Below are 27,743 nucleotides of genomic sequence, written 5' to 3' on the forward strand. Positions count from 1 at the left end.
TTCTTTCAAGTCATCCGCAGACGGCGCTCTGCAAAGTCTAGCTCGATCTCACTCCCAAAAGGAGCTTTTTGTGGAAGAATTACTAATTTTTTTTTTTTATACCATTTAAGGTTCATGTTTTGTGCAATAGGGATAATAACAAGCCCATTGACAATACTATACTTCCCTTTTTTCTAATACACGAGTACTAATTAATTAAACACAATGCATTTAAGGGACTCTATGTTATACAGTGCGTATCAAAAAAAGTTTACACTTTGAAAAAATCCTGTAAAATTATGCATTTGTAATATCCTGAAGATTTTTCCACATTTTAACATTGGTATATACAAAGCAAATGACGATATAACAGTCGAAAAATATTTCCGCTTGAGTGAGCACCACTTACTTTTGAAAAGTTAGTGAAAAATTATTTGCGCAGAACTTTGAAATAGGTATGCAAATAAAAGTAGACCTTAATCATAAAGAACACATTGAATTTAGCTAGTAAAATTGATTTGAAGATATCTTGTACCTTGTTTGACTTGTTTCCTTGCCCAAAACACTTCGAAGAGTGTATTTTGCCCCACCCCACTCCCCCACACACCGAGGCCATCGTGACGATATTTGCTTTACACTGAGCTGTGATTTACATGGAATGGCTTAAGCTTGATTTACATTTTGTTAATCATTGTCAAGCTTGGGAAAAGTTTGGAGAAACAAGTATTAAATGAAAAATGAAATGTAAACCCACTTTCAATGATACAACTTTAGTGAAAAAATGCAGGAGATGTCTGAAATAAACTTTTGTTCAGATTCAGTTATGTTCTCAGATCCAGCTGGCACAAATAGGGTAAAGGTTGTGCTTAATAAGTCAAGTGTTGAAATTTCAATTTGGGTGGCAAAATTGTTACAAAATGCTTTAATGTAAGGGGAATGTATGATAAATGTTTCGCAGGGTAAGTTTGATTTCGCCCTTTCCCCGCCTTGACACAGCGTGAAAACGAGCATTTCTGCGCAAACAGATTTCTGCGAGCTTTACAGAAAATAATGGACAGTGCTCACTCAATTGTAAAATTCTGACAAAACTTTTACTAACATTGGATAGATGAGACCCAAACCAAAGATTATATGTGAACAAATTACCCACATGTTGTATATTTTTTAATTCCCAGGGCTTTTTGAAAGTGTATTTTTTGTTTGATAAGCACTGTATATATATATATATATATATATATATATATATATATATATATATACATATATATATATATATATATATATATTATCTAGCATGTTTCATTGAAGGAAAAAAATCAGTAATCGACAATGGGTCAAACAATATTTTGAGAAAAAATAATTGTTTACAAAGTTTTATATTTTTCTTTCGAGCTATAAAAGAAAATTCTACGAAATTAATTGAGTGGACTTGACGAAAAAGTAAAGCATGCATATGAGGAATTGTAATTTCCGACAAAAATCTTCTACCGCTATCACTTCATGCATTATAAATCATAAATGCGAGGCAGAAATGAAATGTATTTATGGGGGTGAATTTATCGTTAACTTTTTTTATGGATTGGCCTCTTACAAGATTGTTTTCCGGTTTTGGCAACTTGTCTGATCTCATGTTTACATGTTTCTGATCGTTTTGTTAAAACATACAATATGCAGTTTATGTGCATTTTCATATGATCTCATGAAGAAATAGAAATAAAGTTTGAGACAACAAATATCAATTTTGAGAAAGATAATTGTATTACCCATGTTTCATTTCTTCGTAAACTGAATTCCGCTATGTCCAGCAGTTATTGCAAATCTAAACTGAAGGCGTCGACATTTTTTTCAATTAACACAAGATTGTTACAATAATGATTGTTAAAATAATGTCGATCAGACCATAATCTGATCGACGCTTATTTCATGATAAAAGAGTTGATAAAATATCATATAAACAAAAAGAATTAGATAATGCTTGTAACGAGCTTGTATAACGAAAAATATTAAAACGTGAAAAAAATTAAGATATTTGCTATATTAATTTCTTCAATGAAGAAGAAGTAGTAGCATAAAGGAGGAGAAGGGAGGAGAAGAAGACGAAGATAGAAGAAAAGGAAGAAGGATGAGGAAGAGGAGAAGAAGAAGAAGAAAAAGAAGAAGAAGAAGAAGAAAAACAATGGGGAAAAGAAGGCCGAATTGAATGAGTGGAGAAACAGAACGAATAAGACTATGGGGAAAAAGAGAAATACACATAATTAATTATAAAGGATTTACAAAAAAATATTTCAATCCCACTGGTCTATTCTGAGAATCATTACATTTAGGCCTATAATCTATATACTTTTTCGCTCACAGGAATTCTTCCCCCTTTCGTCATAGTCATCACCTTTCATAATTAACTTAAATCTCACATTAATTTGCCTGTAATTATAATCGAATTTAAACTTTTGTCTCCTCCTTTTTATCTCTTTCACTCTCTCTCCCGTTCCCCTCCCCTCTCCCTTCTTTCTTTCACTCCCTAATTATTTTTCTTTCTTTCTTTTTTTCTTCCTTACTTCCTTTCTTCCTTTTTTCTTCCTTCCTGTTCTTTCTTTCTTTCTTTCTTTTTTCCTTCCTTCCTTCTTTCTTTCTTTCTTTCTTTCTATCTCTATTTCTCTCCCCCTCTCTTTCAAATGGGATACTTTAATTCTCTTGATACATGTTTGTATGATATATATAATACTCGGAATTTGATTCCATTGGTTAACCACTATTTGCGTTTCTCTTTTGCTCTGCGGATGATTCACTAAAAGCTAAAATTAACTTCAAGGAGCTGTACACCAATAGAACTGCATAAAATCAATTTTAGCTCTTAGTGAATGACCTCCTGGTATTTTGTAGATTTCGTTGCGTTCACGGTTTGGTGGCCAAACCCAATAAGCCCTCCACACTGGATGGGCAATGATTGTGTTTCTGTCTGATTCCCCCAAAACCGTCAAAAGGAGGAGAAAATCACACTTTGACGGATACGAAAAAGGAAGGTGCTTTGCGAAATAACACAGTGAAGTTAGCTCGATATATTGAGAGAAAATGCCATGACAATATATCGTGTTGAAAAGACAATAGTGATCCATTTGGAATATTTTGTACAATAATGGAGGGATATTGGCTAAGAGTGGTTATTATCAACATAATTCTCATTTTATCAATCAGAGAAAGGACACAAGCGGAAGGTACGTTAGTTCATTCAGATTAAATCTTCCATTATTCGGGCCATTATTAACCTACAAATAGGTCTGTATGCTATATTGCAAAATGTGAAATGTAAGGCAACATTGCAAATTCATATAATTACCTTATTCCGTCTTCAATTCTTATTTAAGTTTCCGACAATATTGCTCTGATGATGATGCCAGCGACCGTATAGGTGACGATGACATAATAATTGTGGAAATAGTATAGTAGTAGTAGTATAGTGGTGGTGGTAGTAGTAGTAGTAGCAGTAGTAGTAGTAGTAGTAGTAGTAGTAGTAGTAGTAGTATAGTGGTCGTAGTAGTAGTAGTAGTGGTGGTAGTAGCAGTAGTAGTAGTAGTAGTAGTAGTAGTAGTAGTAGTAGTAGTAGTAGTAGTAGTAGTAGTAGTAGTAGTAGTAGTAGTAGTAGTAGTGGTAGTGGTAGTAGTAGCAGCAGCAGCAGCAGCAGCAGCATCAGCATTAGTAGTAGTAGCAGTGTGGTAGTAGTGGTTGTAGTTGTAGTAGTAGGATGAGGAGCAGTAGCAGCAGGAGCAGTAGCAGTAGTTTGTAGTTGTGTATAACAGAGATAACGATGATAATGATGATAATAAATTATATAAGGAACCACCGGAAGTCTCGACAGGCTTGCCTTCTTCTTCCGTATACTGATGATGATGATGATTAAGGGATAACAGTAGTAATAATGAATCCAGAATACTATTACTATACTTCTTTTACTGCTACTACTACTACTACTACTACTACTACTACTACTACTACTACTACTACTACTACCACCACTACCACTACCACTACCACTACCACCACCACTACTACTACTACTACTACTACTACTACTACTACTACTACTACTACTACTACTACTACTACTACTACTACTACTACTACTACTACTACTACTACTACTACTACTACTACTACTACTACTACTAATGATAATGATGATACTAATCATGATAATAATAACAGAAATAATGATGATGATAATAATGATAGTTTAATAGTAATGATTAAAAATATGAAATGATTTTGATGAGAGATGAATATGATGGTACAGAATAAGTACAAATCATAATTTGAAAGTTAACGGAAAGAACTGTTATCTACAAAATCAAAGGATAAAATATGTCTTTTCTAACGATGCAGTTTACCCATGATCAGTACAGGGACCACAAATCGTAGAATTTGCCTATAGGGTATAACACAGGTGAATGCACTTGATAGCTCTTTATAAAGGAAAGACATCTATTTCTTGACTATTCAAGTAAACGTTCTGCAGTATCAAAACTTGAGAAATTTGCCAGTAAGAATCCGTGTCCCTCCATGGCGGGACTCTGCTGTACATCATTTCATGACCATGCTTGTCTCGTCAGACTAGATTTATAGGTTTATGTTCTTGTATTCACTTTATTTTGTATATTTTGCTTTAATGATGAAGAAGACGATTATAACTTATTTTGACCAATCCTCTTACCCCTCACCTACCCCGTGCATCCTGCTCGTTCGTTGCCCCTATGAGAAAATTAGAGCTCCATCGCATTCTTCAATGTGTTGGATTGAAAAAGGGTTAAAAAATAATTTTATTTCATCATCGTTCCGTGGAATCATGCGATCCTTGTCCCTACATTGTTCGACCAATAATAAAGTAACACGCAAGCCAATTTGTCACCATGACACGAATAAAAGAAATTGTGAATCCTTCAACCTCATTAATCAACCAACATAACCTCAGCAGGATACCCAGTTTTCCCACATTCTATTTTCACCCATGCAAGAATACAACAGAAGGAGAGGGGGGGGGGGGTCAATGTGCACATTAGCCCCTCTTGTAATCACAAGGATTGATCGTTTTATCAGAATCTAGATAATAATATTGTTCAATAGGAAAATTTAACTATTCACCCCCCCAAAAAAAAAAATCATGAAAATAAAAAAGTAAGAGCCTTTCTGATGAAAATTCAGTTTCCCCTGTATTACTCTGTTCCAATTTTAGTTTTAATATCAATTATTTCACAGTGTTCGTACATTTTTTTGCATATTAATTTGTACGCTTGTAAGCAAACATATTGACTGAAGGACTATTATTTGTCTATGGACTAGTTTTCTGATTGACTATATCCCTAGCCACTGGTTCATTTATTGCATTCTACTTTCTTTTTTTTCCATTATGCCTTTGAATAAATATGTAGATAAATCAATGAAAAAAAAGCGTATGAATAAAATTATTTGAGAATAATCAGCCGAATTTTGAATTTATTTCAAATCTTAAGGATAAACTTTTAAATCTAAAAAGATTTAAATTCAAATCTTTTAGATTTACCAGGGGCGGATCCAGCCTTCGCCAATAGGGGGGGGGGGCAGAATTTTTTTCAGCCATATTTTCACCGATCGGCCGCTCGAAGATTATTTTTTAAGGGGGTATAGTCCTAAAAGTCACTTATTAGCTTTAAATCAACATAAATATATAATAATCTTTATTTGAATAGTGCGAGTGCGAAGCACGAGTTATTTATTTATTCATTTTTTTGAAATGTCATGTATTTTGTCCTAAAATTTGAACATTCTAGGCAAAGTTTGTGATCCTAAACAAGATGTTTATGTAACTAAATAGATTTTTAATAAACATTTTGAACTGATCGAAAAGTACCTACTAAGGACTGCTTGCAGTACTGCAGTAGCCATGAAGACGTTACATTTTTTAACAATCAAATAATGCGAGCGCGAAGCGCGAGCAGAAAATTCGAGATTTAGTCATAAAAACGGGACACAATATATTTATGGTTTGTAAATCATGAAGCGGATGTATAACTGGGGATATAATGCGAGCGCAAAGCGCGAGCAGAAAATTTTTGATATTCTGATCTGGAACTGGACAGTGATTTAAATAGAGAACAAGCTGCGTATCTGATTAAACATGCGCGCTCGTATTTCAGATTAAGACCATATTCTGAGCATTCTAAATTTTCTTTTTTGCTCCGCCAATAGGGGGCGGGCCGGGCCTCTCGGCCCTCTGGATCCGCCTATGTTTACTGTATATTTAAATTAACAAGATTTAATTTTTATTATTTTATTTCCTTCATCAGATCTAAATCTAATATTCGGCTGGTCACTATTCACAGCCGATCTGGATTCATATAAATCCTTGGAATTAAAAGAAACTAAGTTAAACCATAATAGCTCTATTGTTAAACATGTTATTCACTGTAATCCCGTCTGATGTTTGGTCGAAGGCAACGCTAAAATTTAATGTTGATGCCAGTGTTATTGTCAGGAAAACAAAAGTTAATGGTACTATATTTTGAAATTGCAAGTTAACGGAATTTCTATTTTCAAGACAATCATTTTAAAACAAATACTCCTCGATCATGTCGATAGTATACATTTAACCTATTATTATCTTATATAAATCTATTTATTTTTTTATATCGCCCTGTCCCCATGGAAAGTTGTAGAGCGGGTTCTATTGTTAGTGAATGGATAAAGAAGAATTTCTGAAGGAGAAGACTATATGAAGGAGTATTGTTTTATTATGCTGATAGATTACATTTAGTGGTATTGTGTTGAAGACAGTGTCCTGTTGTTTCGACTGCTGCCTTGTTATCTCAGGAACGTCATGACAAGGTGTCAATTCACACTCGGGTTTTAAGCACTAGTAGTTATTTTGTAGGATGCTATAGCATCAATGTCGTTGACTTAACAATGGAATGTCCCCGGGGGGGGGGGGGCACTTACACTGACGAGTGGATACCATGCGCGACCCAAAAAAACACGTAAGAAGGATGTCTTTTTCACGATAGGGCACGTTACGTACGTAACGTGATAAGGGTGTCAAAAACATAAAAATAATGAAAAAAGGGTATCTATTTCGCTAGGGAAATTACGTGTTTTGGGTCGAATTTGAGGGGATGATAAAACAAAATTAAATGTTTTATAAAGGATGTCCTTTTTGCCCCAACACTACGTGTTTAGAGCCCAATTTGCGCGAGGTGTAGAAGGTGGGGTCGTACTAAACCAAATAAGGTAAAGCCGACGACCGAAGGACCCGTAACAATAAAACATTCCTGTACTTGTTTAGGGGTGCATTTCAGGGAATATTTGCCAAGAGTATCGTTTTGTTTCCAAGACTTGTTAAGGGTAGGGTTTCACACGCCAATACTTGTTAAGGGGTGCATTTTCAGAATATGGAAATTACGTGTTTAGGGTGCTTTTCGAGACCCCATGGTCGCGCATGGTATCCACTCGTGAATGGAAGTGGCCCCCCGGGGAATGTCTTAATATTTATTGACTGCTCTGGTTGGAATACTCCACAGGAAGTGGAGATTATGCATACATCTTATACAGGCAAAACATATGACTGGGGTAATGCTAATTAACCCGTAAATATAACTTATACATCCTTCCGATGTGATAAGCGCTATACAAAAGCAAAATTATTCTTCTTTATCATAGTTCCATATCTACTTTAGATTGTACAAGACACTCCTTTGCATGCAAAAGATGAGTTGCCTTGGACAGCTAAAAAAATCTTGTCTTATGGCAAATTTTTGTTACAAACTATGCACAATTTCCCCTATATTGTCAGTATATTCTTCCCTCCTCGTAATCGGCAAAGAGTAAAATAGTTTTAAAATGGTAATGTTATATTCCTCAGATCAATTCTCCATAAGCTGTCCTACGGACCGGATAGTCTTAATCTCCGTCGGCGAAACGATGTCATCGGTTTACTGGTCTGAGCCGCGTGTGACGGGCGGTAGCGGTCAGGTAACCGTCACGTCGTCCGTATCTTCGGCGTCATTATTCGAGTTAGGAGACACGATGGTCATGTATAGCGCCGTCGATGAGAATGGGAGCGAAGTCAATTGTACATTCGTTGTCACCGTCAAAGGTAATAAACGCAAATGGAAAAAAAAACTTTGTTATAAAGTTTATTCACTGCTTTTCTTTTGAAAGCCAATATCATTTAGAATTTTAGAGAGCAAGTTTAAAATTACCCAAACCAACTAAAGTTACAAACTCGTCAAGATGATAGCTAACAATGTGAAAAACTAAATGTCAAGCTTTTAATTAGTACACTATTATTGACTCTTTCATTCAAATAGTTTTGGGGGAGTTTTTCATTGCATGATTCAGTCAAATAAGTAACAAGACCTAAAAGCAATCGACTTGGTCTGTTACTATTAACTTTGGGGCAGTTTGACATTTTATGTTACAGTCGAATGATGATACATAAAATCAGTAACGTTAATAGTTTGTTTTCCTTATTTATTAATTTCTTCTACCACCCATCGCAAACAATAATCTCAATATCTATGTCATATATAGCTCCAACGATATATGGTTGCCCCGATCAAACGATAGTCAAGGATAACGAACCCGGCCTCGACGATGCCGTGGTGACGTGGGTGGAACCTCGAATCCAAGACGCTTCATCAACCACTTCGTTGACGTCAGATATCGAGAGTGGTTCCCGTTTCGTCATCGGAGAGACAACTGTGACGTATACACTGACGGACATCAGCACGAACGTCGAGACGTGCGAGTTCATTGTGCAGGTTGTAGGTGAGTTTGAAAGGAGCATTACCATTTCCTTATACATGTAAAGCAGAGGCGTGGCAGGGGGCTGAGTAGACAGCTGGCAGCCGTCTGTTTCGAGGAGTTTTTTAACATTTTATTTTTTTATTCTCCTCGTACACAGACGGCTCGCTATCGTGCAGCCACCATTAGGGGACTTGCAATGCAAAATCCCCCATCGGGGCTCTTCAATTTTTGTCTTTAATGAATAAAAAATTTGAAAATTAACGCGACCAAAATGCAAATTTACATTCCCTCTTGGCATTAATTGCCCCAAAAAGGAGAAAAATGAAGCTAAAACGAACAAAAACAGTGACTTACCTCGGCTGTCGCGCAAATTCACTTCCCCGTTTTATCCGATCTTAAGTACATAAACATATGGCCATTGAGTCCCCTGTACAGATCGCGCTAGAACTTTGGTCTCTGTATTTGGTGAGTGAAGCCAACGGAGTTCAGCTGAACAACCAACAAAACAGAGACCGAAGCTTTTGGTCTAGGGGCTGAGCTGCAACCCCCGCTGCTCCGGTCCTTGTATTTTGTGAATTTTACTGACAAAGTATAAGCAATTATTGATATAGAGTACGTATGCAAAAAAAAATACACTTTTGTAAAGTTTGTCAAAATTTTGTTTCAAATTATGATGCATATTTTTTATGTTAGATGCTCTGAAGTCTTATCTTTCAAATGCACTTTAAAATTAGTTTTGTTCATGCTTAAACGAACACGGAATGTTTCTGTTTGGGGGTAGAAAAAAGACTTGCGCAAAATTGCAGAAAATTAACACTCGGTATTTAGCTGGCTACTCTTAGCCTTTTCATTAATTTGCCATTACTTTTTAATGCTATCAAAATTAATTTACAAAGGTAAATATTTACCTCATTTTTTCCATTTTGTCTCGCTTGAACGAATTCACCAGATTAATTTTCCTGCTTGTCTGTTAGTCTGTCACAAAAATGTTAAAATTTTTGCTCGTCTTGCTCCCATTTTAAAAAAATTTCTATACTAATTATGTTCATACTTGGTACATAATTATGATCCTTGGTTAATATCACATCACATTTGTCCATGCCGAGGATGGTGGGGTCATAGTTTATCTAGGAATCAAAAGGTCGAATGATATGAGGTCATGCTCATCTTTTTTTAAGTTTTTGTTCATCTTGCTGTCATTTCTTTATTTCTGCGTCTATTTTGATCACATTGGCTCAAATGATTTTTCGGTAATACCTGCATATTTGTGTTGTTGAGGATCATGGGGTCAAAAGGTTATTTTTTGTTCAACTTGTTTTCATTTCTTTATTTCTGGATGAATTATGCTCATACTTGGTATATCCTTGTGCAATGCAACATGTACATTATGTCTATGAGGAATATGAAATAAAATTTATCTTGGTGCCAAAAGATCAAATGATATGGGGTCAGCATATCCCCTTGACTCGATAATTGTTTGCGATACCAAATCTTTTTTTTGTAATTAAATTTGTTTTACTCACACGCAATTAGCCTCGTTGTTTTATCCATTTTACATGAATTTTAATAATTTTATTTGCTAAATAACTTAAAACTGTATAATGATGTGTTGTGTAGTATATATCTTGTAGTTTTATGTTTATAAATGGGTATATACAGACTTATATTATTTTCTAAACAGACCTCCTTCATTTTGTTTAAATAACAACAGATATGCGATGAGAGTAAAAAAAATCAAACTTTTACTCTGTTGAGAATCTAAGCATGCAATAATACCTAGAAATTGAAGGCTTAATGCATTAAAAAAAGTGTTGTCTATAATTATTTTATTGTGGTTTAGACTTAAGAAATGTGTTAAGTTCCTATCTGCTCCCTTTTTGTTCTGTGTTTGTAAATTTTTTATGGAGGTATACATACTTTTGTAAATAAATTTGACCCTGTTTAGCACTTGAAATGGATATATAAAATGAAATGAAATACGTCGAAACAACCAAAGTTCTGACTTGGGTTAAGAGTATAATCACGCAGTTAGATCATTTAGATAAAGAGAAAATTTACCATGCAATAGGTCTACATTATTCCTATATCCATTGCATGATTGCTATGAAAAAAAGATATCCAAAATCATGTTCTACATGATATAAATAAGACGCTCGTTCATACTGGAAACCACTAACATGACCAACGTGCAGATGGGGGGGGGGTGTAAGGGACCATGCACAAAAAGTTCCACAATCAGGGGGAAAAAGGAAAAGAAGGAGAAAGGGAAAGGATAAAGACTAAGAAAAGATATGATTATCTTTTAAGATTTTCACGTCTCCCATCAATTTGGTAAATTGCCAATTCGTCCACTGCCAGCTCGTCCATTCACCACATGGTCTACCTTCATTTAGTCTAATGCCGTTCCGTCCATCAACATTTTGTCTCACAACCTCTGGTCCAATAACCATTTGGTCCAACCATCACTTCGTCTAATCACCATTTCCTCTCGATCTAATACCAATTTTTCCCATTCATTTTGCTTATTTACACTTTAGTTTAATTAGACCAAATGGTATATGGACTAAACGGCTATTGGACCAAGTGGTTATTAGAAGGAATGGCATTAGACTAAATGAAAGTAAACAACGTGGTGAGTAGACGAACTGATGATAGACCAAATGATAGTAGACGAGTTGGCAATTGGACGAATTGGCATTAGACGAATTGGAAATAAACCATCAATTTTCGGATCATTCGCTACCGTCGTAAAAACAACTGGACCTATATGGCCTTATATAGCAAAGCGTTATTGAGCCATGTCATCTTAAGATATTTGTCGGCAAACACACTTAAAATGTTGGCCACATACTGTCCCCTGTGTTGGGTAATGTCTGTTGGTAAAAAATATATATATATTCAGGGCGATTATCATCCAATTGGGCAAAACCAAATCTGGACAAATTTTAACCAATAGATGCCCAGTGACGGTTAATAATTTGGCCTGTGTTTGTCCAACCTTCTAAAGTGTGTACCATAAATCGATGTCCAGTATCAGGATTCAACACTGGATCGTGTAAAAGTTGAAAGAAGCGGAGGTGTCCAATTACTTCTGGATTCTGAACACGAATGGATATCCAAAGGTCTAATATAAACAAAATACTATCTAGTTATATATATCAAAATGATCAAACTTGTGTATGATTTGAAGAATTTTATCGAACTCACCACGCATATGAATTATTAATACAATGGGAGAAGTTCTTTTTGAGATTTATATTATTCAGTTTTTGTCATGGAATTTGTCGGTCGCTTCGATATTCATAACGACCTTGGATAATATAATAGTATTGTGCAATATATCTTATGTCAATTACAATGAAAGCATATTGACTTTCAGCCTTGCAAAGTAAATAAAGTGAAATAAAACTTTAAAAGGCGATTTCGTTTATCACTTCCAGCGTGAAAGTAAATATGACATCACAAAAAGCCAACAAGGAAAATCACACTACATCACCGGACCCTTTGAAATGAGACCAAACACAATATGATTTAGTTTTGACGGATAAAGTTAGAAGAGAATTAATAAAAAGGGCAGTTACATGTAGGTTAGATAAATAATTCTGCAAGCCCATATAGATTTTCTTTCATATGGAGACGGCTTGTGATTATATATATTTTCAACAAGTTTAAGTCACATTAAAATTTTGTGGGCGTTTTATTCCTCCATGCAGTTTAGATCTAAAAAAATATTTTTCTGAATACGGCGCTCATATTGAATAGGTCTTTGTTTCTATTTATTTGAAAAGTGTCTTGCATCATCAATATAGAAATGACTTACTCTTGTTACTATTATTATTTCATCATTACAATTATCATCATCATCATCATCAACAACAACAACAACGACAACAACAACAATAGCATCATGATGATCATCATCATCATCGTCGTCGTCGTCGTCAGCAGCAGCAGCATCTCCATCAATAATGTTGTATGATACAACGTCTCAATAGGATCTGATTTTTTTTATTTTCGATTATCAACACATCTATTTGTGTAGGTCCATGTGTTTTAACATAAATGACTTATCTACCACATTCTGCACCTGGGTTGAGTATGGCAAATGTAAAAAAACACACGGTAAAGCGTTGTTCAACAAGTTTGAAAGACTAACCTAATACAGATCACAATAAGATCAGATGGAGGGCTTCATATAATATTGTTAGTAAAATGGTTGACTGGGTACAGTGCCAAACAATATAAAAGGGTATAGATTATGTAGCAGCTCTCATGTGTCATTTTCTCTCGCTGCAAGGACCAATAAACCGAATCTAATTCAAACTAAGCTGGCAAATATAATAAGGCAACATAATTGAGAAGGAGGGGAAGAGGTTACTTCGCTGAATTTATCTTGTTTACTCTGGAAGCAAGAATGTGAAAATTTCTTTCATTCGGATTTTCAAGGATTTTTTAAATTGTGAAACTCTCTGATGAACCAGGGAAGTCAGTTAAAAGGTCTCCACCCGAGATTGTGATGTGAGTACATTGAAAAGAACCGAGGTCAGTCCGGAACAATGTTCTTGAATCACAATATAAGGACACATCGTTTATACAAGAGACGGGTCTATAAGATTTCATGAGGTCCCGGGGGGGGGGGGGGTGTTCTCTCTGTTAAGACGACTTTGATTTATTTCTTTTTCTTCTTTTAGATCTGCCAATATTTGATACAGAATGCTTAAAATTGTATTACCGTACCTTGTCAAAACGTTCAAATGCATGTAAAGGTCAGCGTGCAGCGAAGCATATCGTATAGTAAAAGAACAATGTAATAGAAAAAAAATATTGCTAAAATACAAAAAAGGCCTAGATTTGGTATGGTCCTCTTTCTTGAAATATTACATAGCGATTCCCCATCCCCATTAGGCATTTTATTATTTATATTCTTCTGTCTACTTTATATTGGTTTAATTCTTGAATTCATACCGTCTATGACAGTTTAAACACATCTTTGGCTGATCAATTTGGTTGACCTTGGCCTTTGTGGTATTATGACAAACAAAATCACTCAATTTTGAATTGGGTATATATCATGAACGAGTAATTTCAATGTCCTCTACTATAAATATATATTAAAAAATCTTCTCCATTATGTTCCTAACTTTTTGCAGATGTAGAACCTCCGACCTTCACATCTTGTCCAGATAACATTACGTCAAGAGTACTAGCAGAATCTGCTTGCAATACCAGTTCTCCTCAATGGACAGAACCAACCGCGACAGACAACGATTGTACACCAACGATTAGCACTTCTCACTCAACAGGCAGCGGCTTCGATTGCGGTTTCACCGCGGTTAATATAACCGCCACGGACCGGTCCGGTCTTGTTGGCTATTGCATATTTAACGTGATCATCCAAGGTATATGTTGAATTATAATATAAAAATGTACCTTCAAATAACAATGTGGACCTTTTGTTGACCCTCTTTGGTCTTTAATTGAATTCATAAACAGACATGATAATCATCGCTCATGATGTTGTTAACACTGAGGCCTGAAAGAAACAGAAGTGAAAATATTTGTACTTGTTATGATACATTTTGAAGTACAATGTGATACATAATTATGATTTCCTTATCTTCTTTCTGTATACAGCTACTATTTGTCATTAACAGGTGGTTGTTCAATTCCATTTATTCAAATAACAAATGAAAGAAATGAAATATCAATAAAAATCATGAAATGCACATTGGATGATGATTACAGTAGATTCAAAAATACCCATCAAGATTCAATCTTAAGTGCTCTTCTGAGAGGGTGGTCTTCATAACGGTGTTCACGATGTAGTTATTGAAATAATATCTATTTCCCAATTTATTTTAGGATAGGGTCATTTGCACGTCTGAACACCTTTTCACCTCTGATAGCATCGATCGCAAATATTTGTCCGCGGTCACATTTTCATTTCAAGTATTATTTTGATATCCCTTGTGAGGTCTGTATTATTCTTGAAATATGACTTGCTTAATTTATTCGAACCCAGTGTCCTAACTCATCTGGGTATAATGATCATAAAAGTATATAAAAGATATTAGATATATTTCGGGGTACATAGCATTTTTTTTAAAGTTTCATCGTTTGAACATTGCTATATGTCACTATATTTTCCAAGAATAATCTTAATTCAAACGACGTTCCAATTTTTTTTTTCAGTTGGTGCTTATGAAAACTGCCCAAATAACATCACCGGGGTGAACTTGCCTGGAATGTTCTCGGGCATGGTAAACTGGACACGACCGACCATCATTGACCAAGATCCTAGCTGGGAAGAGCTAGTCAGTCCCGAGCCTGACCAAGAATTCTTCGTGGGTACGACCAATGTGACGTACGTATTGCACGATAGATCAGGCGCTGCCGATATCTGCTGGTTTACCGTCACCATAAAGGGTAAGATACAGTGGTGGATACAGGTAGGGGCACATCTAACCCGTGCCCCCCCTTTTAAGAACCATAAAAAATTGTACTGGAAAACGCTGTGCATACGCTAGTGAGGCATACATACGTGGAAGCTTCGTGGTGTAGCGGTTCTGACTCTCGCCTTGTAATCAGAGGGTCGTGTGTTCGAATCCCACCATGGCCTAGCGTCCTTTGGCAAGGCGTTAATCCACACGTTGCCACTCTCCACCCAGGTGTTAAATGGGTACCCGGTAGAATGTGAAAGCCTATATGTAGTATGCCTAGCAATTGAGTCTTGGAACTCTTGTCGGAATGCTCCCCAGAAAGTGGAGAAGGTGCATACATTGTATGCGGGCGTGCAAGGATCCGATGACCGGGGTAATATTATGTCTGTAAAGCGCTTAGAGACGTCGTTCCGATGTATTAAGCGCTATATAAATGCGGAATATTATTAAAATTATCATTATACATGTTTGAGCATTTATGTCAAATTTTACACCAAGTTATACATTCATTGATGCCCGACGGAAATTTTAAAGCAATACTCACAGTCACGTTTATGGAAGCAAGGGTACTTTCACCACCGAAATTGGTCTGGCCTCCCAAGACGACCTAATATCGTTTACATGGCTGTCATTGAGAAATACGACATACTCTTATCTTGTTTTCATTCCTTTCTTTCTTCTCTCTTCATTTTATAAATCGTTTTTTTTCTGGCCCTTTTTCTTCCCCCACTTCTTGAAAAATCATGGGGTCCCTGATAGTCCCTGACCCCGTAGCGCCGCCTAGCTGTCAAGTCTAAAAATTATGAAATCGCTCTTAAATATGATATGTATTTCGTTTAACCTAGATATTGAGGATCCGATTATAGAATGCCCAGCCGATATCGTAGTCTTCGCATCAAGCAGGGAGGGGCGAGCCAACGTGATCTGGCCAGACCCCTTCACAACAGATAACGTTCACGTGAACGTCAGATGGAGCAACTATGAGATAGGGGACGACTTCACCCTGGGCGATACGGTGGTCATCTACGGGGTCAACGATACGGCTGGAAATACAGGATTCTGTAATTTTACTGTTACCGTCCAAGGTGGGCAATATACGTAGGCCTATTAGTTATAGCCCCGATTGATTTATTTTAAAATTCACTTTCAAGGATCCAGGCCAATGTACAAATGTTTAGCATACTATTACGGTAACTTTACAATAAAGTGGTAACTGCCATGGTAACATAATATCTCAACAGTCAATAAAAAGGATTCCATGAATATGAAATTGGATGACGTTATTACGACGATGGTAACCTGTTTTAAGTCTCGCACAAAATAGCTCATGAGAATCGTTTCGTTTCTTTCACGAAAGTGGTTAAAATTACTTGCAATTTATGACACGAACTTTAACAAGAGATGGCCATACATGAACATTATTGTCGAAGGCCTATTGGTGATTACGCAAAGGTGATGTCCAGACGGCTTCGACCTTACTCTTAAGAAATGACTGTATTAAGCATGTTAGATAAAATCAGATATTGATTTATCTCTGTGGATTCTGGTGCTTTAATAATAGGTTTCATCTTCTATCGTCAACAAAACAACGAAAAACATATAATTAAGATGAAGAACCCTATCAATATGAAACTACATGTGTTTCATGAAAAATATACTAGCATTCGAGTCAATATTTGTGCAAGAACCTTATAAGAAATAGAATGTGTAAGAATGTTTATCGTTAAAAGCAACAAAAATCCACCGACACGCTTACTGGCAGCAACATAGGTAAAACAAAACTTTGAAAAAAAAAATGGCATCAATAAAATCAGGAATTATGGAAGATTGGCAGCAGAAAATTAACAGAGCTATCGTAATTTCCACACCTTTCCCTTACCCTGCCATTCCCATGTTTAAACATTGTCATAATCATAGTCAAGTGAGGGTAATTAAGACCTTTCTCTCACCTTCTGTTATCGTGCAGAGTTCGTGCTGACTCTTTTTACCAAGATTGATGGACATATCCTCGTCGAAAATGATGACGTGATCATCAACGCTTCCAGCATCGTCGAGTGTCTGGATGCTTGTATAGATGAAGAAACGTTCAAATGTCGATCAGCTGAATATACGTTGTCGGGAGAGTGTCGTCTAAGCGCGAACATCGCACGAACCTTCGACGACCTTGAACATCAAGATGACGTAACCTATTACGAAAAAGTTGGAGGTGGGTTGTTTTAAAAGTCTGTTCAAATTTAGGGTAAATTTCCTTTTAAAGGTCAAGTCCACCTCAGAAAAATGTTGATTTGAATCAATTTGACGATTAGGACCTCCTTGCCTGAAGCACAAATTGTTGAAATAATGGAATTCCACGTGTTCAGGGAGGAATGACACTTCATTTCACATGACAATGATGAGAAAATAAAAATATTTCATATAATAAAATACAAAAGAAATAGTGAGTGAGTGATGTCATCAACTCTCTCATTTGGATGTAACTGGCTCGTTCATATAACTATTTTGTTGAAAATAAGCGAAACTTTAAAATGCCATAACTTTCTTATTTTACATCTGATTTTGATGAATTTTTCAGTGTTATGCTTGTTGAATTTTTCTCTTTTTATTCAAATCAAGTTTTCGTTGGGGTGGACTTGTCCTTTAAGTATCCCAAAAGTAACCTGTTAATCGGGATCAATTTCTGAATAGTCAAGTTGATGATTTTGACAAAACGATCATGACCCAATCACGATGAGCACTCCTGACAGTAATTATGTTGAAAATATCTATTTATATAGGCCTATGTCATCAAATCGATCTCTTGATTTTATATTTAGTTCGATTTTTTTTGCTTTGAAATCTATGAATATGTGTAGAATAGCGCCAAAGTATATTCTGATTACAGGGGAGGGGGGAAGAAGATCAAAAGATTACGCCAGTTTTTCCGACGACTAAAAATAATGGTGGTTTGTCTCTTTGATATTTATATCACTTGAGAAATAATTGAGGCAGACGCATCCCACCCTGTCTGCCAGTCACTGAACGGACTTCCTATGTCAATTCCTATTAATTTCATGGATACAATTTTATATATATTTAGATAATACACCGCCAACATTCTGGCTCTGTCCTGACGACGTGAGTCGACCAGCGGATGAAGGCTACCCTTTCACACTCATCTCTTGGTTTCGACCTCTAGCAAATGACGACAGAGGGGGACCTATCACGATGACATCATCACATCAACCAGGAGATGTCTTCTACATTGGTTCGACTGAGGTTGTATACATTGCCCAAGACGAGTCCTTAAATCGGGCAACGTGTTCCTTCATCGTAACTATCACAGGTATTGAGAAAATGACGAATAATTTTCTTTCCTGACTTATCAGATATACTTGCCGTAATTTTTCTCTCCATTTTATTACTGGATTTTTTGTTAGTCCCCGTTCAGTTAGGGAAGTCTTCTCCCAAATAATGTCTTTAAGAATTCTTCGTTATCAAAAAAATTATAATATAATTATAAAATATATCATAAAACAGCAAAGAATTTACAACAGTTGGATGTGCATCTATCTTTAAAGATATTGATCTAGAACTGAATTTAACTTATCTTATTGCATTTTCTATCTCATATATTCAAATATCTTTTGAAAAGATGAGAATAATTGATTTTTTTATTTATCGAGAATTTCTAGTGTATTTTTTGTTGGATTTAATTCAGTATATTGAGAGACTTGTTAAATGAAATCAAGATTCATAGAAAACTAGTTTGGCGAGTCTGCCGGCCCGACAATGCAAACATATTTTAACCCATTCATGAATTCATATTTGGAAAAAAACTTATATTATAACTTCATAAATCATATTCAAACTTTGATACTGTCTGGAAATATTTTACCAATGCTTCACATCTTCAAATAAAAACGTTTCCAAATCGTCGTTAAGATCAGATTTATTATTTTTTTCCATAAAAAGACGATCAAATACCGACAATCCACGGCTGTCCTGGTCAGACATATGGCTATCTACATTCTCCAGACGAGCGATCGACCGATGTTTCTTGGTTGGTACCACAAGCACTCGACAACTCTGGCAATGTGAACTTGACCGTTTCCCACCAACCTGGCGCCATCTTTGAAAGAGGCGATACGACTGTCGTGTACACGGCGGTTGATCCTTCCAGCAATGAAGAGACTTGCTCGTTCACAGTCACAGTCTTTTTGATACCAGGTAGATCTATATAGAGATCTCTTAATTTTGAATGGTCCGTTTACTAATGTATGCATATCTTTTGAAGTGTAACTCATCATGAAGCTAACGTTCACCATAAGATCCATAAGATTGGATTAGCATTGTCTGACGTAGCTATATCAAATGTATGGATTCAAGGTCAGCTTTCCCTGACAGAGCAACAATATGCAATCGCTCATGAGCATATGAATTCAAGTGCTTTCCCAATCAATTTAGACATACATCATTATCATTCTAATTCAACTAACGGCTTTTTTGTTTTGAAGGCATACCCGACATGGCAGTAACTAATACATACAGCTCGATTTCATAGATTGATATAAATTTTTAAATGCAAAGTTAATGGAATAGCTTACAGGCCCCGATGACAATTGTGAAAATTCCTGAACCGGTCTTAAGTTGTTTACAGTGGTTCTGTATGATTTGAAGTAAATATAGTGAATATGAGAAAGAGAAAAAGAAAAAAGAGATAATGAGATCAGGAGATAGAAAGGAGAGGGAGGGAGAAAAAGAGATGAAGTAGTGAGATTGAGAGAGAGGGGGAGAGAGCGAGGGGGGGGGGTAAATCAGGAACGTGAGATTAAAAGACTCGACAACAGATTACTAACATATTCAAATTAAAATTCTGCATACTATGGAAGCTTAAAAGTGCCACCGAGATGTTGAGATAATTATCTCGGGAAGTCGACATCTTGATAGCAAAAGATAAGATGACGAGATCCCAGATCTCATCATGTCGACATCTTTTAGAAGAGATGATGAGATGACAAGATCCCGGATCTCATCATGTTGACATCTTTAAGAAGAGATGATGAGATGACAAGATCCTGGATCTCATCATGTTGACATCTTGTAGAAGAGATGATGAGATGACAAGATCCCGGATCTCATCATGTTGACATCTTGTAGAAGAGATGATGAGATGACAAGATCCCGGATCTCATCATGTTGACATCTTGTAGAAGAGATGATGAGATGACAAGATCCCGGATCTCATCATGTTGACATCTTGTAGAAGAGATGAGATGACAAGATCCCGGAACTCATCATGTTAACATCTTTTAGAAGAGATGATGAGATGACAAGATCTTGGATCTCGTCATGTCTACATCTTTAAGAAGAGATAATTAGATGACATGATCATGGATCGAAGATCTTGTCATCTGATCATCTCTTCTACAAGATGTTGACATGATGAGATCCTGGATCTTGTCATCTCATCATCTCTTCTACACGATGTTGACATGATGAGATCCTGGATCTTGTCATCTCATCATCTCTTCTAAAAGATGTTGACATGATGAGATCCGGGATCTTGTCATCTCATCATCTCTGCTAAAAGATGACGACATGACGAGATCCGGGATCTTGTCATCTCATCATCTCTTCTAAAAGATGTTGACATGATGAGATCCGGGATCTTGTCATCTTAACATCTCTTCTAAAAGATGTTGACATGATGAGATCCGGGATCTTGTCATCTCAACATCTCTTCTAAAAGATGTCAACATGATGAAATCCAGGATCTTGTCATCTCATCATCTCTTCCAGAAGATGTTGACATGATGAGATCTGGGATCTTGTCATCTCATCATCTCTTCTAAAAGATGTTGACATGATGAGATTCGGGATCTTGTCATCTCATCATCTCTTCTAAAAGATGTCGACATGATGAGATCTGGGATCTCGTCATCTTATCTTTTGCTATCAAGATGTCGACTTCCCGAGATAATTATCTCAACATCTCGGTGGCACTTTTAAGCTTCCATAGCATACCTTTCAAACAAAGATGTCTTTGAACGACTTTTTTTTCGATTGAGTTTTTTTATTTTTGAAAATCGCCGTTGTTTTTTTCCGTTTTCAACAGAGAGAAATAGAATTGCAATGGAGATTGAAATACCTAACCTTGTGTACTCAGATGCCTTGGCAGATATAAATTCTGAACACTATGAAATGGTGGACAAAGCCCTGCAAATCCAGGTGAGAAAGAGAAAAAAAATGATGTTCTCTCTGCTGTAAAAGTTATAAATATACATATTTATAAAAAAAATAAAAAAATTATATGTTATAAATATACATATTGAACAAATTGAAGGGTTTTCTTTTGCCATAATACATGAATATTGATACACTTTCATGTCAAGTAGAAGGCTATTAAATCTTCAGGAATGTTTTGTGGCTTTATTGCAACCAACCTAAAGGGAATGGCAAGAATCCTCAAACCAATTTCAAATCACTTTTTGGTGAAGAAATTAATCAAATGTATTGTAATAAATTATGAATATGCAATTTGCTGATGGCTTGGTTCATGCAGCAAAAATGAAATCGGAAATGTTAAGAAGAAATTATGGCAATTAGTAATCGAAATTGTGGTTGATTGGTAATTTTCTTGTAGTTTTCAAGATCTCCAAGTTACAAACTTGTTCCCGTTAAGCAATGACTGTAGGTTAACTTTCATCCAGGGAGAATATTCTTTTTTGACTAAATAACTGAAATGCTTTTAAGTAAATTCATGCTACCTCTAAATAAGGGATGAATAGTTTTATCGTTCAATGAAATGTTTGATAATGAATTTATCATTTTTGTGACCAACGTGTGATTGTTTTCAGATTCAAGAAGCCTATGGCCAGGATCCTAATCTATTAGACTCTGTTATCACTAACATTACGTGAGTATTATTTTGTCTTTTGCTCTTCCTCTCGATTTTAAAACGAATTGAGAAAGAGGCAAAGGGGTTGACAAAACAAAATTCAAGCATTTCCAAAGAAGAGTATTAATGTCTGTTAGATCATTTCCTTTTTAATAGAAGGCATGAGTATTTAACAATCCCTATTTCCCCATTCCTTTTATCTGCTTCTTTCCAACTTTCCAACTTTCAAAATTTCCCTTATGATTATAAAATGTAATGCGTTCAATAACTTTCAATTTTGTCTTTTTGATATTTCTATTTCCTGTGGTAATCGTCTATCTACTGAATTGATACCAGGGGCCTGGGGACGATTTTAGAAGAGGGATTATGGTTTGGAAAAAATGACACGAAAAAAGGGGACTAATACGGTAAATAGATGAAAATGAAGGTGATTCTAGGTTTTAGGATACCAACCTGAATTTCCAGGCTTACATTTTTCTTTGCCTTTTGAATCATGAAACAGTTAAACTTTATACAAGATTTTGCCAGTTATTCTGTTACATATTGTTATATAACCTTATTTTATAAAAGTTCAATAAAAGACGAAAAGATTCACACCAATTATATGTTTATTTTTCTATTTGTTCTTTCTTTCCTATATCACTCTCCTTATATTATCTTGGTCTTTAGAATGTCTGAAGATGGAGGTGTAGTAATCCAACTCAGTCTTGGTTTCATAAGGCCAACATCATCTGATTCCAAACGAGATGAGACCGAGATTTTCTTCACATCACTCAGGGATGAAGGTTTCATCGGTGCTGATGTTAAGGAGATCAGGCTCATTAATCATGATGGTAAGAATATATATTCTGAGCATGAAGAATATGATGATAATTATTACGGTGATGATGATGATGAGGATGATGACAATAATGGTGACAATGATGATGGTGGCGATGATGATGGTGATGATGGTGGTGGTGATGATGGAGAATGATACAATGATGGAGACAACTATGGTGAATATGAAAATGATGGTGGTAATGGTGATGATGGGGGTGGCAATGGGGACGATGATAACAGTGACAATGATGATGGCAGTGGTAATGATGATGATGGTGGTGGTGAAGATGATGATGGTGACAATAAGGATGATGGTGATGATAGTGGTGATGATGATGGTACTATAACAGTGATTGATTCATTTCAAATTTACAGATAGTTCAACCATTGTGGATGAATGTTACTTCCTACCCTGCCCAACTGGCATGAACTGCACTGTTGAGAACAAGATATGTGTCTCCTATTGTCCAGATAACCCAACCTATTGCCTTCATGACAGTTACTGTGTCAAACCTAATGGAAACAACATAGTGGCTTGTCTGTAAGTTATCAAAAGTTCCATTTCAAAATTGTGTTACAAACAAAATAAGCCAATTCTTCCCATTTCCAGTACACTTCATGGATATTTATCTTCTTGGTATTTGGTGACAAAATATTGCATTGATCTTTTATTAACATGTGAATAGGCTGAACATAACCTGGGGGTGTTTCACAAAGATTTAAGTATGACTTGGAGTCACACTTAAATGCCTAGTTGCGTGCAGTATAAAATGCACGACCACATTTTTCAGATCATGCAAAGAGGAAGTGTATTACTGAGTATTGATCAATAAGATTGCACGCACGTTGCATATCACGTAAGTCATACTTAATTCTTTGTGAAACACCACCAAGAGTCAAATCTGCAGGAAATCAGGAAATCCTTAAACAATCTTTATTCAAATGTACCACATAGAAAATTATATTGTACAGGTCTGTTGCATATTTCCTTCCTCTCCCCAAGGTTCCTCTAAAAATGAAAAAAAATCAGATAGAAACTTTTAAAGTGGAATATATTGGTTGTTAGAGAAAAGAAAGAGATACTAAGTTATAAGATGACATACAACCCCCCCCAAAAAAAAAAGACTGACAGGCCAGACCAAATTGTACTTTTTAAACTTTAAATGGGGATGATCTATAAGTCATGAATTTAGAAAATAGAAAAAATTACTTTTTTGTTAATGCAATTTTTGCAGACCCAATTTCTCTAAGATATTAGACTTATAACTCTTTCATCTTGTTATTTTTTTCCAGATGCTCTGAATTCATCTACTACGGCACAAGATGTGAATTAGAAGACCAAGTTAATGGTGAGAACTACATGGAATTACAATGTTACCACCAAATACAGGAATATACATTAATTAATATCTGAAATTATTATACCATGAACAGCATGTAACATTTCATTTAAGTTTAAAAAGCTTTTGAAGTTTCTTGTTTATTGGGGCTGATTGACCCTGGTAGCTACATTTATGCCTACTTATGTCCCAAACTGACGACGAATTGGCATAGTCTGGCTGGTCCTAGTACACAAGGGGTATGCATACTTGCCATTTCACAAGGAACTTATGATCGTGGTAATTTTGCAGCGATGTTAACTAATGTACCATGTTAACAATGTGATCAGAAATGGCAAATCCCTTTGTCACCATCTCATCAATAATGCCACTAGTCCCTCTATTAAAATATTTATCATACCAAAGAAGAAATACATTTTATTAATGCTTGGTTTGGTAACTAACCAATGTATGTTATTAGGTCATTCAAATTTTATTTATTATGTTAAATAGTTTTCAAAGTTTGTTAGAATTTGTAAGACTTTGAAACCTAAAGGATTATATTTAAATGGTAAGCAGCTGACATTTACTTCATGATAGTTTGACATTTTTTTTGTATGATAAAAGACCAAAGAAACCCCCACCAAATTCACAATTTGTTCTTACCTCTCTTAATCATTACTGTGTGGTCACGTCGTGGTCTAGTGGTTCTGACTCTCACCTTGTTGTGTGTTAGAATCCTAGCCATGGCGTCTTTTCCTTCAGCAAGAAATTTATCAACACTGTGCTGCACTCAACCCAGGTGAGGTAAATGGGTACTGGCAGGAAGTAATTCCTCAAAAAGCTGTGCGCACCAGAATCGGTAGACTAGCTTAGCTGGGGTAATATAGGAGCGCCTTGAGCACCTAGCAAGGTGGATACGTATGCTTTACAAATCCTATATCATTATTATTCTAATATTCCTTTCATTCTCTGCTTGTTCTGTAAAACAGAGCCTAAAACCCTGGCAATTGTGGTAGGAGTTGTCTGGGTCGTTATTTTGCTTCTACTCCTTATACTGTGCTTCCCAGTCTACATACGCAGATGCAAACAAAAGAAACGTCAACATCATGGGTAAGTATTATTATACTGATGCTAAGACAAAGTAAGATGAATAGTAATAAAGAAGAAAAGAAGATAATTCAAATGGTTTTATATATCAATATAACAAACAATCAAATTCTGCCTATAGAGGAGGGGAAGGAGTAAGAGCTAGAAGAGGAAGAAGATGAGAAAATGAAGGAAGTGGAATTGGATGAAGAGAAACAGCCTATAATATAGATTACTGATTATAAATAAAGTTATGAATGAGGAAGTTTTCAACTTTTGACAACTCTTGATATTCAAACAATCCCTTGGATTAACTTGGTTGTCAATGGTAAAAGAATGTCTGTCCACCAATGCATGTGTACTTCAAATTCCCCTTTTTGAATACTGTTATTGTGAAGTTTTTATATAGAACATAAAAATCATGACTGTAGTATGAAAGGTCATAATATCTTAATATACTGAAAATGTAATGAATGCAATTAACAACATAGTTTGATGCTTTTAAGATAGATCATTCTATATATTTAATGAATTTATCTTTGGCGCACATTTCAACAATGTAAGGAACAATAATATTTATTGATGCTTAGCAACCATCACATTCTGGTCAATAGGCTATTCAATCTGTCTCATTTTCTGCAGGAGTGACTCAGAGCTTGTCGAGCCTGATGCCTACTACGAAAGTGATGGCGACGATGACGATGATGGTGGAAAGACAAATCCAGCTTTTATCAACGATGAAGGAGTTGAAGTAGAGGAGGAGGAAGAGGAGGAGAAAGGTACCGATTGGCTAGGGATGATAGCAGCCTTGAAGGCCAGGGCTCAGGGGGATGGAAAATCTGATGGAACAAATGAAACGATTAATATGACGACAGTAACCGATCCAATGATAAAAAAGGAAGATCAAGCAATAAAACAGAAAGAGATGTCATCAAATTTACTTAACATTGAAGTAGAGACAAACATGGGACATATTTCAAATGACAATTCACTGCTAGCCCAAGATGAGCCTGATCAATGCAGCACTGTTCCTGATGTTTTCTTTGCTGAACCATCCAGTGGCAGCAGCGAACAGCGATCAGTTGCAGCCACCGTGCATAGAAACGGAGATGGGAACTTTACAATGCGATCATCACTTGGCAACATTCAAGAGATAGAAGAAAGTGAAGGAGGTTTGGAGACCAGAACACACAAAAGGAATTCACTTTCAAATGTTTCAGATAACATTGACGGTATCTACTGATACAGATTAAACCAAAAACCAAGGCCCAAATTCACAAATGTGGCTTTGAATTATTAGAAAGGTTAGAGCACTATTTATTTCAATTAATTTACAAACACAGTGGGCTTATTAAAGGCATGTGACATTTGCTCCTGAGTTATATGCTCCTCTGAAAATAAAAAATGAGGTTAAGGACTATGGAAGGGTTTTTGGTTAAAATGATGCAAGTACATGTATTAGGAATAAAGTTAGGGTAAGCTTCGAAGTTCAGGCTTATCCTTGGCTAAATATGTGAATTTTCGGTAGGAGCAATTGTCACAAAGCCACATGTCATGGAACCTTTGTAAAATGTGTGAATTTGGTGCCCTATGTGAGAAAATGGTGCATTCTTTATTGGACTCCTCTGTACATGTACATGCCTTGAAATGAGCAGATATAAAATCGGCCTAAACCATAGTTATAGACCATTTATTCAAAACCACCTTTGTGAATTCGGGCCAAACACCATACTAAATCTACCTCTTTATGTTGAGGGGGTGTTCTTGAAAGAGTTGGAATCAACACAATTAAAAATTAAACTCAACTTCATTTTCAAGCAGTCGGTGTAAACACAACCTTTTCTGCAACTGCAAGGTGACTAGGCTATAACAAATCTGCATGTCATGAAGCAACTTGTCATTGATTTTCACCAAAATCCTGGTTGGGGTGGTGGTGGTGATTTTTACCTGAATACTTTTGAGCAAGCAACCAGAGGACCAAAGGCTTAAGGTCCTCTCTGAAGGACTGGGAAATGAGGATAAATGTCTTACCAAAAGGTACCAGCACACCAAGGGGGAATTGAACCTGGGACATCAGAATTCAAAACCTTTGCAATACCGACTGAGTCACCACACCTTGCATCTGATTAGCAGGGATCAAATTTGTGAGAGAAAATCAGTGACAAGATTATTCATAAAAGCCTCCCAGCCATCTGATTGCAGCCATACCAAAGTTGATAATTCTGTCATGTAATTTACTTTAATATAGTTTTAATAGTATTTATATTAATGGGGATGGCAATGATATATTTTTATTCAATTGTACTGAATTAACAAATATTTTCAACTTATACAGTTATTATCTTTTCTTAGGTTGACATGTGATTTGATTACTGCAAGAAATCGTAAGATATGATATTGCTAAGAACTGAAAATTCAGATCACTCTTGAATTGACTAAAGGGGCTAT

At 35.9% G+C, this 27,743-nt stretch overlaps 1 protein-coding gene across 1 annotated transcript; it reads left to right on the forward strand.

Annotated features, from left to right (window-relative positions):
* Nucleotides 1-2,940: 2,940 nt before the first annotated feature.
* LOC121419137 (hyalin-like) lies at nucleotides 2,941-27,438 on the forward strand. The gene is made up of 16 exons (XM_041613465.1): nucleotides 2,941-3,191; nucleotides 7,862-8,095; nucleotides 8,533-8,769; nucleotides 13,899-14,147; nucleotides 14,941-15,174; nucleotides 16,034-16,273; nucleotides 17,155-17,394; nucleotides 18,265-18,510; nucleotides 19,140-19,394; nucleotides 21,283-21,395; nucleotides 22,025-22,083; nucleotides 22,735-22,898; nucleotides 23,263-23,428; nucleotides 24,181-24,236; nucleotides 25,199-25,319; nucleotides 25,938-27,438. The coding sequence occupies exons 1-16, from the start codon at nucleotides 3,113-3,115 to the stop codon at nucleotides 26,536-26,538; spliced, it is 3,294 nt and encodes a 1,097-aa protein (XP_041469399.1). The 5' UTR covers nucleotides 2,941-3,112; the 3' UTR covers nucleotides 26,539-27,438.
* The last annotated feature ends 305 nt before the right edge of the window (nucleotides 27,439-27,743 follow it).

The sequence above is a fragment of the Lytechinus variegatus genome, chromosome 7 (assembly GCF_018143015.1).
Source record: "Lytechinus variegatus isolate NC3 chromosome 7, Lvar_3.0, whole genome shotgun sequence".
Lineage (NCBI taxonomy): Eukaryota > Metazoa > Echinodermata > Echinoidea > Temnopleuroida > Toxopneustidae > Lytechinus > Lytechinus variegatus.

Bases quoted from the DNA above. Each gene is read 5' to 3' on its own strand.
- LOC121419137 (XM_041613465.1), top strand. From the start codon at position 3,113: ATGGAGGGATATTGGCTAAGAGTGGTTATTATCAACATAATTCTCATT. The intron at 16,274-17,154 runs GTGGGCAATATA...GTTATCGTGCAG, and splicing joins TTTTACTGTTACCGTCCAAG to AGTTCGTGCTGACTCTTTTT. The intron at 17,395-18,264 runs GTGGGTTGTTTT...ATATATATTTAG, and splicing joins CTATTACGAAAAAGTTGGAG to ATAATACACCGCCAACATTC.